Here is a 21,257-nt window from a genome sequence, read left to right as displayed (position 1 = left end):
AGTTGAACATGAAACACCATCAGCCACAGTGGAGACTACTTTCTGGAGTTGTCTTAGTAGTGCACCCTATGCATGTCTGAGGACTAAGATGCTTTAGTTATGATGACAAACAAACAAACTAGGAAGATGTGGATGTGTGCTGTTAAAACCAAGGCAAACATTTGTCTTTAAAGTCAACTATTTGACTTACTAGCAGTCAAATAGTTCTTTGGGTTGATTTTGGTGTAAAACTGTACGTATTAAACTTTAGTGTGTATCTCATCCTGTACAATAGGATTGAATTCTTCAAATCGTACCTAAAATAGGCAAAATAATAAAAAATATAAATCCTGTATACTTATATTGAAGGAGAGACCTGAGTGATATCTAGGAACCAGAATTTCCAGACTGACGGGAGGTAAAATTTTTTTGTCTGCAAAAATCAATCAATAAAATTCTGAATTTACAAACCCCCAGTGGCTGAGGCTGGAACTACAGCCTCTCTTCAGAGAGAGAGAGAGAGAGAGAGAGAGATGCCATTTATGAAATGTAGAGTTATTTTAGAAATGAAGGTATTTTCTCTTGATATCCTCATACTAGCACTTGGCTGTGTACTCACAGAACAACACAGACACATCAGTGCACATCGTAGGTTTGACGCATGCGTATAAATCGGCCTTAAAGTGATAGTTCACCCAAAAATGAAAATTCTCACGTCATTTACTCATCCTCATGCCATCACCGATGTGTATGACTTTATTTCTTCTGCGGAACACAAACAAAGATTTTTAGAAGAATAGCTCCTGTAGGTCCATACAATGTAAGTCAATTAGGACCAGAAATTTGAAGCTCCAAAAATCATATGAAGGAAACATAAAAGTGGTTAAATCCATGTCTTAAGAAGCAATATGATAGATGTGGGTGAAAAACAGATAAAATCCTTTTTTACTCTAAATCTCCTCTTTCAATTTCACTTTTACGTCTGAAAGTGAAAGTGGAGATTTAGGGTATGTTTATGTTTCCTTTATGGGTTTTTGGAGCTTCAAAGTTCTGATCACCATTCACTTGCATTACGAGGAACTACAGAGCTGAATTTTTGTTCTAAAAATCTGGGATGGCATGAAGGTGAGAAATTATTAGAGTATTTTCATTTTTGGGGAACTATCCCTATAAGAAACCACTTTAAACACATTAGCAAAGCCCTAGCAACCACATAGAACACCTTAGAATTGTGGCCTTAAATTTTGCATGGGCAATCACCACTAATATATTTTTGCTTTTAAAGGATAGATTTTTGGAGATATGGGTCTTTATAGTCTTTATAGAAGTTCTGCCGGTCTGGCTTATTTAAGAGCACTACTATACTGTTGAGTGTTATTTGTTACCTTCTGGCTGTCAGTTTGACTTGTTGTGTATGCTGAACCAAAGGCCAGTGTCATTGTTTTGTTTGGTTGTTCTAAGATGTATATGTTGAACTTGGCTCGGTTTCAAATAGATCTAGCCGTGAATGTTATAATTTTCAAATACACAATCAGTTAAAAGCTTGAACAGACTTTTAGTAAGTCATCAAAACTATGAAAAAACACAAAGGGAAGTATGGGAACCATGTAGGGACCAGAAATCTAAACTATTATACATTTGAGTTTCTTTAAAGTAGCCACTCTTTGTCTATATTACAGCTTTGCAAACTGTGTTCATTCTCTCAAACAACTTCATGAGGCGTCGCCTGACATGCTTTTTAAAAAAAGTGCGTAAGAATTTCCAAGGCATACTGTTTCTGTCCATGGAACTGCCCCTCACTGGAAGTTTTATTATTTGTTTACCCCATTGGATTGGCTGATTAGATAATCGCATGGATATTAAGTGTATGCTATGTTAATCATAATAATAATATTTAATACTACTACTAATTATAATTATAATTTTTTGTTGTTATTGTTATTTTTGTTATTATTACTATATCTGGTCCATTTAAAAACATATTTAATATTAGCTGTGTTAAGTAATTTATGTGGTGGTATAATAATAATAATAATTTTAATAAAGATTATTGTTATTATTATAACAGATCCATTTAAAAACAAAATGTGTATTAATATTTATTGTATAATAATAAAAAGAATAATAATAATAAATAATACTAATACTAATAATCAATAATAATAACGATGATAAAAAGTATTATTATAATTATTATTGTTGTTGTTTTTATTGTTATTATTACAATAACTGGTCCATTTAAAAACAAAATTTGTATTAATTATATATTTATAATTATATATAGATTCGGTATAATAATCATAATAATAACCAATAATAATGATAATGATCAATATTATTATTGTTGTTGTTGTTATTATTATTACTGTAACTGGGCCATTAGAACATTTTAAATTAAAATATTAGCTGTGTTAAGTCATGTATGGGGTATATTATTATTATTATTATTATTATTATTATTAATGATAATAGTAATATATATACATATATATATATATTTGTCAACAAAACTAATATCAAGCATTTAAGCACAAGCCTTTAGATCAAGACTCATTTGACATCATGAGAAACAAATAAAATCAAGTGTGTTCAGTCATCTGACTTGTAAGGCAGTTAAATGTGGTCAAGGTGTTGTGTGTAATTAGTCTTTTTCCCTCCGTCTATTCTTTTGTAGCCAAATCCCTGCAGGAGTTTGCTGGAGTCTTACAGAACCTGGAAGATGAGAGAACACGGATGGTAATCTGGATTCTACATCATCATCATCTTCATAATGGTCGTGACTAATGGTTTAAGAGTATAGATCATTAAAGGAACGCTGTGGTTTGTGTCTCCTCAGATTGAAAATGCCAATGATGTGTTGATTTTGCCCCTGGAGCGCTTCAGGAAGGAGCAGATTGGAGCTGCTAAGGTGAGAGCAGAGGTTCCTGTTATAACCATTTTGCACTGTTATAACATGTTTTCATATCAGAGAGAGGCTTATTGGGTTTCTGGACTTAAGGCAGAACACTGAATACAGATTATCAGCACTGTTTATCATTAATTCTCATTCTTATATTTGATGAATGTAATTTCGGATATCTTTCACCTAATATAAATAATTAGCTAGGATAATTTGCTAAAAAGTAAGAAAAAAAATCATTAAATGACATGAAGGTGAGTAAATACTGACAGAATGTTTTATTTTGGGAGAACTGTTGCTTTAAGTAATTACCTAAATAAGTCTAATTAAAACTGTAATAAGTTATTACTACATAATGCAAACGTATTATAGTTTACACTATATAAAGTTGCACATATGCCCTGCTATTTACATGTGCATTTATAGATTTTTGTTAATCTGATAATGCAAACCAGTAAATATATAGTATTCTTAAGTACTTTTAGCACTTTTTTTGTAACCATACTTTAATCCATTCTGTGAATCAGTGCAGAAAATGTAAAACAAGTGCATAGAGAACATTTAAACCCAACCATTGCTAATAAGAACTCTTCAACCTTACTGTTGTAACCACTTAAACAGCACTGCCATCTGTTGGCTTTGATGTGTAAGCAATTGTTTTTAATGATCATGAGTAAAACAAAATTACAGATATTAATTCTGCTTATTTTGACCCATATCACAGATTTGTGCATATCACATCTTTCTTCTTTTTTAGGATTCAAACGATTTCGATTTTAATGCCAATATGTGTTGTGATATTATTGTGTTGTGCTAATTAAAAGACTTCACGTTAGATTGAATGTTTTTTGAGAATTTTATTTGATAGATTAGACAGACTCCAGTCTGCCATATCAGCGATGAATCCAAGGCCCTTGCAGATGTTTGATTCCCGCGTGACGAATCAGATTCATACACACCCTCATGGCAGTTGTCCATTATTGCGAAATGACATCTACAGTAGTAATTGGACATTTCCAGGTGTCCAGAGTTCAGAGACCACGGCCCTGAGGAGTGCTCAAAGAATAGGAAATTAACAATTGAAAGAACAAGCTATTGTTCCTATTCCATGTTTATGGGTTAACAGGGAGTTTTAGGCATGTCTGGTCCCACAATCTAAGTATACTAATTTAAAATGGGAAACTGCCTGACTACTTTAGAAACATTTAATACGTAACATTAAAAATGCAATCATTTAATACGTAACATTAAAAATGCATTAATGTAATAAGTACATTTGGCAACCAGAAAGTGTCCAAAGACATTTATCTTCATTTTTAACAGTGTATATATATATATATATATATATATATATATATATATATATATATATATATATATATATATATAGTTTTATGATTTTAACCCTTAAAACTTCTAATGATAAAGATTATTACTATTATGTTGTTGTCATTGTTATTATTTTTATCATTACTATAACTGGTCCATTATAAATAATATATATATATATATTAGCTATGCTAAGTCATTTATGTGCTATAATAATTATAATTATTAATATTAAAATTAAAAGTGCGTTTGTGGCATCTTTAAAAAAAACAAAAAAAAAAAACGTCTATGATATTCAGATATTAAGTGTTGCTTAAGTGTCTAAACATTTTATTGGAGCAAATGATATGTATTTAAATGGCATTCATTTGTGTTTTCATATTGTGAATAATCATATACATGCATATATTAAAAAGCTCACTCCTCTGCATGTGTACTACAGGAGGCAAAAAAGAAGTATGATAAAGAGACAGAGAAGTATAGTACAGTGTTGGAGAAGCATCTGAGTCTGTCCGCCAAGAAGAAGGAAGCACACCTTCATGAAGTACGTACTACCCTTTAATTGCCACTCAAACTTTGTGCTTGCTATAGGACTTACACACTATATACTATAAAATATATTTCATTAATATTATACAGTATATGAAATGGTTTGATTAACTCAAAGTTCTTGCCTTTTGTGTAATTTGGTGTGGGGCATATATTGGTCTTGTCCTTATTTTTCATAGCCACTGGTGTTTTGTTGAAGAGATTTGTTCAATGATACATTTTCTTTGTGTTTGGAAACTAATCATCCAGGCCGATAACCAGGTGGATCACGTGAGGCAGCACTTCTACGAGGTCTCGCTGGAGTATGTCTTCAAAGTGCAGGAAGCTCAGGAGAGGAAGATGTTTGAGTTTGTGGAACCGGTAAAACTTTCTCTTTATTTTCTGCAGAGGTTCTTCTGTGCATGTCTCTTACCCTCACTAAAATGAGTGTGGGAGTACTCTGATGAATGATGGGTAATACAAAGGTACTTTGATATATGGGACTGAAAGATATTCAAGTACAATGGGATTTACAGTACATTGTACTTCAAAGCACTTCAAATAATTCCATGGTGTATTACCTTGGTATATGTCCCGAAATATTTGTCATGGTAGTACCATATAGTGACATGCAAAACTTTGCAAAAATGCAAAGCTATTAAAAAACTTTAAATGTGCTTTTTTAGTAGTAATAGAATTACCCAGAGTAAAACATTATATTATATTATATTATATTATATTATATTATATTATATTATATTATATTATATTATATTATATTATATTATATTATATTTGGGCTGTCGATTTATTTATTAAGATTAATTATTTAAACAATAATGCGTTATTATTCAAATTAAAGCCACTTTTTGTATCGTCTAATCAATGCTTTACTCATCTGTCATAATAATATGATGCTTGTTAAGTATCTGTACTATATAGAATATATATTTATAATGATTTAAATATAGTTATATTTATATAATCATTATATTCTTATTTGGTTGGCTTTTCTCTGCAAATATTGATATATGCGATTAATTGCGATTAATTTATTGGCAAATAATGCAATTAATTTGATATAAAAAGATTATCGATTGACAGCCTTAATATTATATTATATTATATTATTATTACATTCCCTGATCACTGACTGCTGTTTTGCTCATTGTTTTTGTGTGCAGTTGTTGGCGTTTCTACAGGGTCTGTTTACATATTATCATCATGGGTACGAACTGGCCAAAGACTTTAACCATTTCAAGACAGACCTCACAATCAGCATTCAAAACGTGAGGGCATTTTTCAAACATTTTCTCTGTGTTTCAACCATCTCAATGTTAGGATTTTGCCCTATCAGGCCATTGCCATATTGTCACTATCTTGTAAATTGAACATTGAATTTGGATGATTTACACTTAGCACTTATTAAACTTATTAAGGTGACATTATCTAGCTGGGTAACACAGATGAGGTTTGTCAAAATTGTGAGAATAATTTGTAATAGTTTTAGAAGTGTTAGTTAGAATGGGATTAAAATGATAAACCAATCAGTAATATTTTGGTTTGTTTGCCATCATTTATGGAAACTTCATATTTAATGACTAATGTTATTCCTGACATATACATCCAAAAATACAGTTTCTGGTTTTTACAAGCATTCTGCATTACTCCATGACATCAGTTTGGAACATTGACGTCTTATTTACTTTCAGTCAATCATGGGAAAGTAGTTGTAGTAGAGCGTTGTGTGTGGTCTTTCAGACGCGGAACCGATTCGAGAGCACACGATCAGAGGTGGAATGTTTGATGAAGAAGATGAAGGAAAACCCGCACGAGCACAAGAGCATCAGCCCACACACCATGGAGGGATATCTGTTTGTGCAGGAGAAACGTACGTGGAAATGTCTGGAGTTTTTCTCTGCATGGATTTACAGCAATGTGGTGTTTCATAGGAGTAAATATTGGTTATGGCAATGATTGGATTCAATAACAATTCTTTACTAAATTATGTGATACATTCATAAAATGATCTGATTATTTTTTATGATGAACAATTCCAGAGGGACAATTTGCACCTTAGGAAACATTGTCAAAAACAATACGCAGGGTTCCCACACCTTTTGACCAAGGAATTTCCTTGAATTTTCCAGACGTTTGTGATTCCTGGATAAGAACATTTAAAGAAGATTTTATCATTTTTGCTGGTGTAGATTTTTCTATTTATATGTCAGGTTATAATCCTTACTTTATATCACAAGTGTGACCAGAGTGTGTTTTTTCTGTGGCCATGTTAACATATTACAATATTCACATGGGTATCAGCAGCAGCACGTCAGAGTGTAGCTTGAGCGTCACGTGGGTTGCAGTGCAGTGGGTGTTTCGGCTTTGAGTCTATTTTTGTAGCATTGCTCATGCTTCATTAAATTTACAGTGTACTGTTGATGGACAAAATTAATATAATTTGACATGAAAAAGTAGTAATGACTGTTCCATAATCGTGGGGCCTTCACTATTAACGCCCCATCACCTTTTGTTATGTATCTGGATCTTGGAACATCCAACAGTTTGTGACAAGAATATCTAAGCGGTCTAACAGTTTCATAAGGTCTTAAATGTTGTGCCAAATAGTCTGGCGCCAACCCATGTGATGCCTTATATGTAAATAATAAAATCTTGAAATCAACCCTAAAGTGAATTCGGAACCAATGCAAGGAGGCCTATTGCACCACCTTTAGTGAGCCGCTTGCGCCCCCCCCGCCCCCTTTGTTATGTTGCATCCTTATGCTAAAATGCTTTAAATTATTATTATTTTTTCACACCAATCTACTCTCCCTACCCCATAATGACAAAACCAAAACCATATTTATGATAACTTTGCAAATGTATTAAAAAGTAAAAAGTGAAATATCACTTTGACATAAGTATTCAGACCCTTTGCTATGACACTTGAAATTTTGGTCATGTGCATCCCTTTGGATCATCTTTGAGATGTTTTTACACTTTGATTGGAGTCCACTTGTGGCAAATTCAACTGATTGGACATTATTTGGAAAGGCACTCACCTGTTTTTATAAGATCTCACAGCCGAAAATGAATATCAGAGCAAAAACCAGCCATAAGGTCAAAGGAACTGCCTGCAGAGCTCAGAGACAGGATTGTGTCGAGGCACAGATCTGGGGAAGGTTACAAAAAAAATGTGGCTGCATTTAAGGTTCTCAAGAGCACAGTGGCCTCCATAATTCTTAAAGTGGAAGAAAGTGAAGTTTGGAACAACCAGGACTCTTCCAAAAACTGGCAGCCTGGCTAAACTGAGCAATCTCAGGAGAAGGGCCTTGGTAAGAGAGGTGACCAAGAACCCGATGTTCACTCTGGTTGAGCTCCAGAGATCATGTGTGGAGATGAGAGAAACTTGTAGGAGGACATCCATCACTACAACACTCTGGGCTTTAGTGGCCAGACAGAAGCCTCTCCTCAGTGCGAGACACATATTAAACACCTAAAAGACTCTCAGACTGTGAGAAACAAGATTCTTTGGTCTGATGAAATGAAGATTGAACTGTTTGGCCTCAATTCCAAGTGTCATGTCTGGAGGAAACCAGGCGCTGCTCATCACTTGCACAATACCATCCCAGTGGTAAAGCATGGGGGTGGTAGCATCATTCTTTGGGGGTGTTTTTCTGCGGCAGGGACAGGGGGACTGGTCAGGAATGAAGGAAAGCTGAAAGCAGCAAAATGCAGAGATATCCTTAATGAAAAATTGGTCCAGTGCGCTCAGAACCTGAGACTGGGCGAAAGTTTCACCTTTTAACAGGACAATGACACACAGCCAAGACAATGCAAGATTGGCTTAGGGATAACTCTGTGAATGTCATTGAGTGGCCCAGCCAGAGCCCAGACTCGAACCCAATGGAACATCTCTGGAGAGATCTGAAAATGGCTGTCCACTCACAGTCCCCCTCCAACCTGACAGAGCTTGAAAGGATATGCAGAGAAGAATGGCAGAAAATCCCCAAATTCAGGTGTACAAAGCTTGTCGCAGCATACCCGAAAAGACTTGAGGCTGTAATCACTGACAAAGGTGCTTCAACTAAGTACTGAGTTAAGGGTCTGAATACTTATGTCAATGTGATATTTCAGTTTTTTATTTGTAATAAATTTGCAAAGTTATCAAAAATATGGTTTTGACATTGTCATTATGGGGTATGGAGTGTAGATTGATGTGAAAAAAATTAATTATTTAAAGTATTATAGCATAAGGCTGCAACATACATGTATAAAAAATGGTTATGAATACTTTCTGAATGCACTGTATAGAGAAACAAAATTGGCCGTAACAGGGATCCTTGGAGAACACCACAATTACTTTTTGAAGGGGAGGATATCTCATCTCCAACAGATACTACAGATTTCCTATTTGACAAATAGGAAACAAACCAGTCTAACGTCACCCCAGATATTCCCACCCATCTTCAATGTATCAATTAAAACCGAATGATCAACTGTATCAAACGCTGCAGTTAAATCAAGCAACACTAAAATGGAGCACTCTCCAGCATCCTCTGCCATCATTAAGCCATTGGTACACCCTAAGAAGGGCAGTTTCTGTACTGTTATTTTCTCTAAAACCTGACTGAAATTTCTCAAAAATATTCCTCTAACAGTTGCTTCGCTACTGCTTTCTCTATAATATTTTATATGAAAGGTAATTTTGATATTGGTCTATCGTTATTTGCAACCAAAGGGTCTAATGAAGGCTTCATTCTAACAATATTTTTACTACAGTATGTTTTTTTTTTTTTCCAGGTTCTTTTGTTTCCACATGGGTGAAGTACTACTGCATCTACTACCGAGAGCCCAAACGTATGACTATGCTGCTCTTCGGGGGGAAAAATGTAAAGTGTACCTTTTCTATTTCTTTTTCTCACTTATATAATCCAGTGACATGCTGTGGACTTCTGAAATGATGCCATGCCCCCTCTCTGTGTTTGGGTCTTTTAGTCCAATGTAAATAAATTTTCCAATTGATGTTTACACAGTTCCTGGGTGAAAGGCATTTGAAAAACCGTTTACCTTTTAAATAAGGCTGTTTAGATATTTTTACAGGAAAACAAGACAAAAGTACTCATATTAAAAGAAAAATATTTCTTGCAATATACACACTATTTGATTTTATATTTCATAATATTAGTCTTGTTTTAGTTGCTTTATTTATTTTTATATACTGCAAAAGTATTTCTTAAAGATACATTCATTAATTCTAATCCAATACACTTTTTGTCAAATTCTGCAAAAATCTCCTCAGTCTGCTAGCTCTCCGTTCTGTGGGTGGGCCCAGGCTCTGTAATTGGGACAAAAACAAAGTGGATCAGACCGATCCACACAACACTACTCCAGCCAATCAGCAACAAGGGGTGGTTCTTGCGCGTGCACAGGATGGGGGATGGGGGCAGAGTGAGAAAGAAATTCATTAGAAGAGCGATGGCAAATCTGGCTGACGCAAACTTTCTAAAGTCCAAGGAGGACAAATGGCTGAGAAACAGACCAAGAGAAAAAGGTCTGACGAATATAAACAAAAAAAAAGAAGGATTATGATAAGTCAAGGAGACGCGTCAACATCGTCGAGGCTTTTCAGCGTTGGAGAGACCTCCAAGAGGTAAAAGGAATGAATTTGCGTTCATGAATTTGGGGGGGCGTAGCTTCCAAAGTAGCACTGAAGGGAGGGGTGTTTATTTTGGCAGTTGAGTTCAAATATCAACAGTGTTTCTCAGGAATCACTGATCGTACATCTTTAATCAGTCTTGTTTTCAGTTAATATATTCTGAATTCAATTTACTTTTCTTACCCCATCAGCAAATGCATTTTACTTGTTAAAGTATAAATGTTACAAAATTTGCTGAGATTTCTGCTTGTGTTACAATTCCTCTCTCAGCTCTTCACTCAGCAGCATGTATGGCCTTTGTTTTGGGGACTGGATGCTGGCACTGGTCGTGGTGCTTGTTCCCCATGATACCACTGACCAGCCTCTTTTCTTGGCAAGGGGAGATGCGTACTGCATCGTTAAGCTGGCACTAGTGTCGACACCTGGCACATTGCCCACTCTGCTTTCCATAGCCACACACACACAGGGTCAATAGCGTGACTCTCACACCAGTGACAGCATGCAGACCAATTACAGGCCCACCACACACAACCACCTGCCACTGAACAAACATATCTTCCAACCACAGGGGAAGCAAACAGAAAACACAGTTTTATTGGGGTTATATGTATACAGAGTCATATTGTTTCTATATTTGAACTGTTGCATGTTTAAATAGAACTGAACAAACTATTAAAGCTAACAAAAATTTAAATTGAATGTAAACATGAAGCTAGTTTAGTGTATAAATCAATGAGACAAACTGACAAACAGATCGAATCCTTTAAGCATATGGAAGCTTGAACACAAAAGGAGAAGTTTGAAAAGAAACGTCACGGTTATTGATGTAACCTCAGTTCCCTTATGGAGGGAACAAGACCGTGTGTCGATGAGTTGACACTAGGGGTCAACCTTGGCAGCCCAGACATCTCTGAGAAAAGGCCAATGAGAATTGGCTTGTGGGATTTGCATGCCACTCCCCAGGACATATGGGTATAAAAGGAGTGTTGCTTGCAAACGCACACTCAGGTTTTGCACTGGGGAGCCGAGCCAAAGACCCAGCCAATTCAGCGGTTGGTTCAGTGTTGTGGCAAGAGGGACACACCGTCTCGTTCCCTCCATCAGGGAACAGAGGTTACATCAGTAACCGTGACGCTCCCTATCTATCACTCACTCGGCATTGTTGTCGATGAGTTGACACTAGGGGTCCCAATGGAAAACAGCACAAGAGTTACGCAGACTGGCTGTGCGAGGTGGGCAGAACACTATGTGCCTTGTAGCCAGTGCAGCAAGCCGTCGCGTAACTACCCCCAACACACTGGCAGGCATGAAGTGGTCCCCTACTCCTTGGGGAGTGGGTAACTGCTCAGAAGTTTAAGGACTGGTTGGCCCAGCCATAGCCTTCTCTCTATTGTTCTCCCCAAAAAAGTAACAAATCGTTCAGCTGGGGGCCATATAAGGTCCACGTTGGGGTGTGTCCCTTCAAAGAGGAGGACACCACGGAGACCACACGGAGACTTCTAAGTGAGACACGGTCGTTGCCCGTGGAGACCATTACATCAGGGGCGAATTTTGCCACAGCTGGGCATGCAAGGGCAGGAGGCCCGCCTCAGAGGCACCATACCTGCCAGAGAGAGAAACGGTGCCTGGTGGTAGTAATAACGACGGCCGTGGACACCGACTGTGAGGCCCAGGAATGAGAACGCTCTTTTTTTTTTTTAAATGTGGGTACCGCGGCCCTTGGAACATGCAGTGAAATAAGAAAAAGAAAATAAAAACTTCCTCCCGACCCTCCTCGGGAGAAGGAATGGTGCTCATGCCAGCTCCTGTGCAGCGGATCTCCTACTTCCTGGGCTGCCCGTCTTGGGGAACACTTTGAAGCCTTCTAAGGTTCTTGGTGATCGGCCATGAGATGGGTGGCGTCTGCTTTCTGTGGGTGGCTCGACTCTGGGGCCAGCCTACTGGGGCGAGCTGTGGCGGAGCCAGTGTTGCTGCCACAGGAGACGCCCTTGGCGACAAACAGACAGGGGTGCGATACATTGCATCACGCCATTGCAGGATGTGTTGTATGGTCCCCGTCTGCCTTTTAACCACTGAGGATTGCTGGGCGAAATCCTCTATGTTGGTGCCGAATGGGCCAACTTGGTTCGACCATGTTGGGCCAAAGGTGGCGCTCCTGGACAACTAAGGTGGACATCGCCTGCACAAGAGACCACACCATGACCATCATCACTCAGAGGGCTAGATCGGTCACCGAGAGCAGTTCCTGCATCAATCTCGTTTCAGAACTACACTTGTGCAGTTCTTTGAGCGTCTCGGCTTGGTGCACTTGCAGGAGAGCCATGGCGTGCATGGCGGAGGCGGCCTGTCCAGTGGCACTGTAGGCTCAGTCATGAGTGAGGACATAAACCCACAAGCCCAGGGGGCGGCGCTCAGCGGGCGCAGGTGCACCGTAATCGCCTTACCAACCTGGGGGGTCGCCAAGCACCCCCTAGCAGCCCCACCGTCAAGAGTAGTGAGAGAGGATGAGTCCATGAACCGAGTCCGGCCAGTAAAAGGTGCCCGCCACGATCGCGGTTGCAGGGTGCAGCTGTAAGCGGTGCTCAGAGCCCCGGGACCAATCATCGTGCCGCGAGGGTTCAGGGGGAAGCGGGGGATTCCATTCCATCCTGATCATCCACACAACGTTGAGTAAGTGATAGATAGGGAACTGTATTTGGGGTTATTCTCACAAAATCTGTCAAGAAAATGTCCATGTCGTATTTAACCTCAAATCAAAATAAAAAAATAAATAAATATGAAAATATTTTGCATGAAGAACATAGAACCTACAATTGGGACCATTATTTTATATTACTTTCAGGACACCTAAAGGGATAGTTCAAACTGAGAATTCTCTGATAATCTATTCACCCTCATGCCATCTGAGATGTGTATGACTTTCTTTTTCTGCAAAACACTTTTGAAGATTTGTAGAAAAAGCAGGTCCTTAGAATGGGAGTGGTGATTAGATATTTGTAGGTCCAAAAAGCACCGATAGTCAGCATAAATGTAATCAATCCTATCTACAGCAGTGAATTCAATGTCTTATAAAGAATAAAAAGTAATACACACACATTGAGAAAAAGTTAGATAAATAAAATAGCATAAAAATCAGGAGAACAGGTATTAAGAGCACGACTTCCGCAAATTGAAAAAGCAGAAAACATGAAATGATCCAAATCATTATTGAATTTATTTTCTATTAATTTTTGTCTCAAAGGCAGATCTCACTGTACCCATGATCAACCAATGCCTACACTGTGTATGTAAAACAAGAAAATAAAATAAAAATGACTATCTAATCTGAACTAAAAGAATCTGCTTTATATCTTTTCCTAAATGCGGGGCGCCACTGTCTGAGTGGAGACTCCAAGAGAGACAATGTTTTCCCATTCAAAGTTTGCAGACTATTATTTGCGCCATCCTTCTGTGGATGTCTCCGATATCACAAGGACATCCTCACATTCTAATCAAGATGCCATTACATCCGAGTGTGATATCTAGCCACTGCTAGATTCTTAATAAAGATTCCAAGTGAGGACTAGAACATAAGTGTGTACTGCCAGAACCACTCCCGCCCACACTCGGTACAGAGTCGGTGTGTCTTAGGGCTCTTTTATTCAGGTACTAACAGCATTCTCTCCACCAGACAGTCCCTAACAAAATAATAAAATGTTATTTTTGTTGGTTGATCAAGTTAACACAAATAAAATTGCCTGCATTCTTCCACCATAAACTGTAGGGGGCGACAGCTGGGTCCTCAAAATGGATATACCGCAACGAGAGAGAGTTTACTGATTGTTCTCTGTAGGTTCAATAGGCATCACAAGTTGATGAGTTACAAAATAATTAAAATGAAATAAAGATAAAAGCAAAATGATTCAGTGAAATCAATCAGTGCAGCACAATGCTCAGTCTGAAAATGTGGCTACTTTTGGGGCATATCTAACCTCTTCTGGAAGCTGGTTCCAGCTGTGGGTGGCATAATAGATAAACGCTGTCTCACCTTGTCGTGCCCAGACATTTTATTTCAGTGATGATTCTCGTTACAGTAATGTGTCCAGACGTTGATTCGCATTACAGTAACGCGTCCAGACATTTTAGTTTTTTTGTTTGCAATGATGATTCTCATTGCTATATTCTACCCAGATGTTCATTTTTACTACTCTTATTGTTTTCAATGATGATTCTCATTACAGTAACATGTCTGGACATTGATTCTCATTACAGTAATGGATCCGAACTTTTACTTTGACTAATTCTGTCGTTTTAAATTAATTCTGTAATGCACTCAGATGTTTTACTTTTACTAATCCCATTGTATTTAATGAAGATTCCCATTACCAAAATATGGCCAGATGTTTTACTTTTACTATTGTCCAGACATGTCATTCGCTTATCTATATAAGCTATATTTTCTAAACGCAAAGTCCAAACTAAACGAAATTTGGTGAACATTTTAAGGATGCACACCAAATTTCATCCACTTTTGCCCATTAGTGGCATTATAATCAAAAAACAAATGTGTCATCAAGAAAGTTGATAGTTTGTTTAGTCTGCTAGAGTTACACTAGCATTATATTATCACCTTCTCCGGTATGATCAAGAGCTAGAGAGTAGGTAACTACTAAGGGGAAGACAGAGAAGGGAGCAATAGACTCACTCAATAGGGTGGATAAATGGAAATGATTATGTTGTAAGGGGAGAGGTCACTGAAGGAGAGGAGTTGGGATCGGCATGACAGTACTGTGGTAATGGACTCCAGAGACACGCGGCGTGTGTCACTAATGTGTCACTGGACGGTAAAGGATCTGTGAAGTGTTCAAATAAAAATGTCTCACTGCATTTTTAAACCTCATTCCTTGGACACACTTTTAAGAAGATCAATTTATGATGTAACCAGACACTTGATCATGTACTGTATATAAATAATAATTTATGTGGTAACAGTATAACCTGTAAATATAGAACATCTGGTCACACTTTGCTGTAAGCATCCAGGCTTACATAAAAAAAAAAGTCTGGACTTTGTGGGGCCACTCTTATTTAATTGTCAAAATAAGTAAGTACTCTTGCAAATATGGTCTTTGGGCCTATATTTAATCAGATATTATATTTCAGGTAGAAGAAGAAAGCTTCACACTCAAATCCTGTACCAGACGGAAAACAGACTCTATTGAGAAGAGGTTCTGCTTTGACATTGAATCTGTAGACCGGTAAGTCAAGAATCCTCATACTTGCCACCAGATGGTGCTTCAGTCCACATAACAACCTATGGGAGTCCAACTTCCTGTGTGCAGCTCATGAAAGCAGGTGCAGATTGTAACCAGGCAGGCAGGCGTAAAGACGCAGTACACTGCAGATTGCTTTAGCCTGTCATAACTGTCGCAGTAACTGTGAGAAGGTTTTAAAGTGGTCCTCTCATGGGTTTGTTGGTAGGAGATGAGGTCTGAATGCTTGGCAATTAGTCAAGCCCTGTCCCAAATTACAAATTGTGTTCACTTTGATGGAGTAATTCTGCACAGACCAAGGGGTTCAAGGTTTGGCTGGGTACTATGGTCCAGTTAGCCCCTGCTGGTAGATGAGGTTACTACACAATTATAGAGGCAAAAAGCATCTTTCTTTTTAAAGCCATTCAAAAGTAGCTGTGAATTCTGACAAAATAAAATGAGTCATATAAATGGGTTCAACTTTGGGGACTTTTAGCGCTGTGGAGTTCTAGATTGCTTTGGAGGCCTCTCAAATGTTGTTTGATACCTAAAACTTAATGTTTATCAGATAGTATGATGTTCTGATGTATCCAGAAGTGTGGAATGAAGTTACATAATTGTAAGAAAAATTTCCACAGCTGTAGAACTGCATAACGGATGAATGGGAGAAAATTCCACTTTTTAAACTTAAATGCTTCAATGCTTAATAATTGTTATTAGAAGAAATGGTAATTTTTCACTGTGGTAAACAATCGACTGTCTCAATGTTTTTGGAGTGTGTTGCAGTCATCTGATTTGAAATTACTATGCATAAAATAAACAATGAAATTCACAAGGTGAAACATCATATAATGTGTAGTTGTAGTGCTTTCAATATAGCAAAGGGTGAATATATTATCACAAATACTGTACTGTACAGTACTGTCATAACACACTAGTTGACTAGTGACTAGTCTCCTATGATAGAGCCTCGGAAGTTTTTATCTCAGTAAATGAAAGAATATCTGACAGCACTTCCCTGTCAGTGATAAAATGATGGCGGAAGGAGCTCTCAGCGCTATTTGATGTACAAAACAATCCCAGATGGGACTTGTTACAGAAATCAATTATTTTTCAGCCTAATTAATGCACATTTGAATGATCACAGAAGCACACCAAATCCTAACTATCACCAAAACGCACCAAAACATTTCATGATGAGTTCAAAGTGGTGTTCGCAACTGCCGTTAACATTCTAACCCGAATCACGAACGCAGCTTCACGATTGCTGCAGCAAAGTGGATAGCCACATTCTACCGGCAAATTAATAATGAGAAGGATGAAAATGTAAGATAGTTAATGTCCATTGCAATGAATATGCAACCTGTGAGGAAACTAGCTCTTTCAATTAGTCAAACTCCCACTTAGACTTTGGGAAACGTTTAATGTTACTTGAATTGGTGCTATTTTAGTGCATTTCTATCTTTATACTGTGGAAGGCTTTGTTTGGAAAATGTTAATAAAGCATTATATTGTTACATATTGTTTTGTTTTCTTTCCTAAGATGGAAATAAATGCACTTTGACAGGAAAATAAATATATATATATATATATATATATATATATATATATATATATATAGTTTCAAATTTCAGCACTTATAAAATCTGCAATTAATAATGAGTCACTACAAAAATTATGTGATTAATCGCTATTAGATAAATTTATCAACTGACAAAACTAATTTTTAGGTTCTTGTACCAGGTAGTCCCGGTACATGAATCTGATTGGATGAGAGATGATACAAGAGAGCTGATTTCTCAGGTGCTTTACTGTTTATGTCACTCTGCTTGTGTTTGCGGCATTCAGAACTAAAGTGTATGAGCAGCGCAGATGTGTAAAAGAGCTAGATGTGTGTCTTTTCTTTTATCCCTGTGACATTAGAGATTTTAGCCAGCAGGTGGCAACTAAAGATAATTTTGATGTGTTTTGACCCAGTTAAGCTGATGTTCATTTGAGTGAGCGCTGCCAGTTAGAGAGCGGGTTTCTTTGAAGTAATCTGCATTGTCTTTCCATGATCGCTTGGATTACTACTACTCTACTATAGCTGGGAAATACAGTTACATATACATATACAGCACTCTTGCTCATGTGATATTGCATTAGTATCACAGTGCCACATTGTGGAAACGTAATAGTGCCTGCTATAGTTTACTTCCACTTTCCAAACCTGGAAATGTGAAAAGGGTCCAAGGGTCTCTGATTTACTACTGAACTAAGATAAAGCCAGTGAACTTTTTGTGCCTTGTGTTGGAAATACTAATATTTCATTATGGCAGGTCTATCAGTGAAACAGCCCACACACACACTCATACACACCATTAACTTGCTGGCGGCTCAAGGTTAGGCTGTGCCGCATCAGGGAGAGATACTGTAATAGAAATGGACCGGTAGATTTATGATGCCATAGACTACTGTTAATGTGAGGAATTATGTCATTTAATGTATGCGATGTTTGATGTTAATTTCCCCTTTTTTGTTTTAGTAAAGCCATCATATGGGAACGTGTTTGGATAGTGTTATTGTGACTCTATTATCAGAAAAACATGATGCTTACGAATGCTTATGAATTTATTTATAAATCTACCATTTTAATTAATTTGAGTTGGACCAGATAATGCTGGAAAAGTGGCCAAAAGTGGCCAGCAAACATGGGAACTCCTTAATGGTTAAAAAGCATCTAAAGAATTAATAAGAGAAGCATTATTAATTCAAACTTTAAAGTTTGTTGTCCACTGAAATGGATCTTTTATATGTAATGCTTTTTTATACATGTTTGGTTAATCAGGTGTTTAGACTAACTAACTTGTGTTTGTTTGTTTGTGTGTGTGTGTGTGTGTGTGTGTGTGTGTGTGTGTGTGTGTGTGTGTGTGTGTGTGTGTGTGTGTGTGTGTGTGTGTGTGTGCGTGTGCGTGCCTGCATGTTGGCTGTACCCTTGTGCATGCCTGCCTGTGAATGTGCATGCATGTTTCAGGCCTGGCGTGATCACTATGCAAGCTCTATCGGAGGAAGACCGCAGACTGTGGATGGAAGCCATGGATGGAAGAGAACCGGTACTTTATCTGAGAGATCATAGATTTGTTTAGCTCACTAATCCGACAGGTCTCTCAGCAAGTCACATGCACTGTTGCATTCTAACTGCATCAGATGAACTTAAAATGTACACTGTATTCTTATATTGAATGCATATCCAGGAGACCCATTGTGTCTCATACATATGCATGATAAGGCATTTAGCCTCTGAATTCAGATGGAATAGTTTAGTTGAGTGGATGCTTCATAATTGAATATGTGATGTATTAAATCATGTTATAGTGATTTATTATGCTTAACCCTGAAGAATATAGCATTTTTGAGCCATGGGTTTCATTGTTTTCCAATTTTCAATGGGTTTTTAGAATGGTGATTTATGAGTATAAAAAGGCCTGTGGATGAAATGATTTAAAGAGACATTCATGTTTGATTTACAATATTAAAAACACACAGTTATGCACTTTTGCAGCCACAGTAAACACTGAAATTGCAATTACATTTGAATTTTGGCAGTGTTGGTATGTGACGCTAATAAAACAAAATAGAGACATTTCTATTACTTTCAATATGACAGGGTCTGCACTCGCAAGACACTGGACATTCAAGTGCAAATTAATTTTGCCTTTCCTTTCGAATTTTGGAAGTTGTCAAAACTAGGGTTGTGAATTGATTGAAAATTTTAACTAATTAATCACAGTTTTTTTTAGATTAATCACAATTAATCATGGTATATTAAAGCTATGGCTCCTGACTTATTGAATCATAATATACTGTATGTGACAGTGTGTGACGTGATGAAATCTATTAAGCTCTATTAAGAGAGAGTGTGTTTTTTTAAGTTAAAGATGGACTGAAATCAAGTGAACAATGTTTAGCGAGTTTAGTCTTAGCGCATTATACACTGCAACAAAATGTGTTTTTAATTAGTCTTTTTCAGCTTGTTTTCCAATGTAAATACCAAAAAATATTTTTAAAACAAGGTACATTTACTTGATTTAATATACATTTATTTAGTTTTTAATGCACTGGCAGATGCATAAATAAGTGAAAAAATGCACTTAAATGCAAAATACACTTCTCTGAAAGCAAGTCTAAATACCTTATATTGTTTTAAGGATTTTTAGATATTTTTAAAATGGAAAACAAGAGACTCTTAAAAAAAGACACTTAAAAAATTAGACAGCCGTATGATGTTTTTACGTGAATTGTTTTAGTGATTAAACTAGTTTTTTTTCCCCTGTAATTCAGTGAAGGTCATTTAGAGGTATTTTTAAAAAATGTTTTCATCCTATTTTTAATTTTAGTAAGTACATATTTCATACAACCCCTTAAAACGAGGCACAAGCTGAATTGTCAGTTAAGAGCTAATGATTAGTCTTGCAATAAACGCCCGAATAGTCGAATAATCGTTCAAATAATCGTAATCAAAATAATTGAATAATTGCAGCCCTAATTAAAACAAGCATTAAAATATAACCATAAATAAACTGTATTTACTGTATGATTCATCTCAAAGAACATGCAATAAATTTGTTTATCATCATTTATTTTAATAATTTTAATGTAAAAAAAATTGGCGGATAGAGTTAATTAGACACATTTTTCAGGTATGAATGAAAAGTATATGTATACATGCTGTAATTAAAAGTTGGGAAAATCTTCTGGTGTTTTACGGTTAACTTTTTTAATAATAGGATGAAATGGGCCCATTCAGTTCATATCAAGCTTTATTGGCAAGATAAAGTTAAGTGTGCATTGCCAATTCATTATTAGACACTTTACATACAGATATAAAAATCAAATGAATGCTGAAGTTTAATTTGTAGATGTTTAAAATCGCAAAACTATTATTTTCTCTGGCTGCCGTTCTGTCAGTCAGAATGTTTTCAGGCGATGCGGAGAGATAAGGCAGCTTGCCCGTATCTTTCCCACACCTGGCTCACCGCTTGCGGTTAAGGTCTCCATTCTTTGTACAGTTAATTCGCTCCTTTGTTTATTATGTCTGGGACATGCGTCATGTGTGATAAATAAGTGTGCACTGCTCCACACAATCATCTTCTGTGCTTCTGTGCAACCTTTTAGCTTCAAAATTCACCTTTGAGGAATAAAATGGGAAATGCAAAAGTGTCTTTAAGTAATGTTAACCGTAGACCATATTTGACTCATACATTAAAAACTGTTATTCTAAAAACCCAATGGCAATTCCCAATGCAGTCCAAGAAGCATTTGTCTTCCGGGTTGGCCTACAAATTGTCGTGACTGAACAGCTCTATTACATGTAATGTAGGAGACGATTTTATCCAAGGCTTCTTTAAGTTGACGGTTACAGGGTTTCTGTAGCTGGTAACTGGTAGAGCATGGAACTATCAATGCTAAGATCGTGGGTTTGATTCCCAGGGAACAAACAAACTGTTAAAATGTTTAAAATGAATGCACTGTAAGTCGCGTTGGATAGAAGCGTCTGCCAAATGCGTAAATGTAAACGGTTATAAGCATAACCAAATTTGTTGTCTCACAGGTTTACACATTGAACCGTGACAGCCAGAATGAAGCCAGTAAG

At 36.9% G+C, this 21,257-nt stretch overlaps 1 protein-coding gene across 5 annotated transcripts in view; it reads left to right on the top strand.

The window, feature by feature from the left end:
• LOC127628029 (rho GTPase-activating protein 26-like) overlaps window positions 1-21,257 on the top strand; it is a 123,522-nt gene that overhangs the window by 61,487 nt on the left and 40,778 nt on the right. For all 5 annotated transcript variants that reach the window (XM_052104683.1, XM_052104682.1, XM_052104684.1 and 2 more), the window contains exons 3-12: window positions 2,654-2,715; window positions 2,816-2,887; window positions 4,650-4,751; window positions 5,006-5,116; window positions 5,920-6,024; window positions 6,497-6,626; window positions 9,539-9,627; window positions 15,537-15,631; window positions 18,639-18,717; window positions 21,216-21,252. In XM_052104683.1, the coding sequence (XP_051960643.1) occupies window positions 2,654-2,715; window positions 2,816-2,887; window positions 4,650-4,751; window positions 5,006-5,116; window positions 5,920-6,024; window positions 6,497-6,626; window positions 9,539-9,627; window positions 15,537-15,631; window positions 18,639-18,717; window positions 21,216-21,252 (882 nt within the window). The remainder of the gene's footprint in view (window positions 1-2,653; window positions 2,716-2,815; window positions 2,888-4,649; window positions 4,752-5,005; window positions 5,117-5,919; window positions 6,025-6,496; window positions 6,627-9,538; window positions 9,628-15,536; window positions 15,632-18,638; window positions 18,718-21,215; window positions 21,253-21,257) is intronic.

This window comes from Xyrauchen texanus, chromosome 34, assembly GCF_025860055.1.
Source record: "Xyrauchen texanus isolate HMW12.3.18 chromosome 34, RBS_HiC_50CHRs, whole genome shotgun sequence".
Taxonomy (NCBI): domain Eukaryota; kingdom Metazoa; phylum Chordata; class Actinopteri; order Cypriniformes; family Catostomidae; genus Xyrauchen; species Xyrauchen texanus.
Note: the sequence above shows the minus strand (reverse complement) of the source record. Positions and strands in the feature narration are given on the sequence as shown.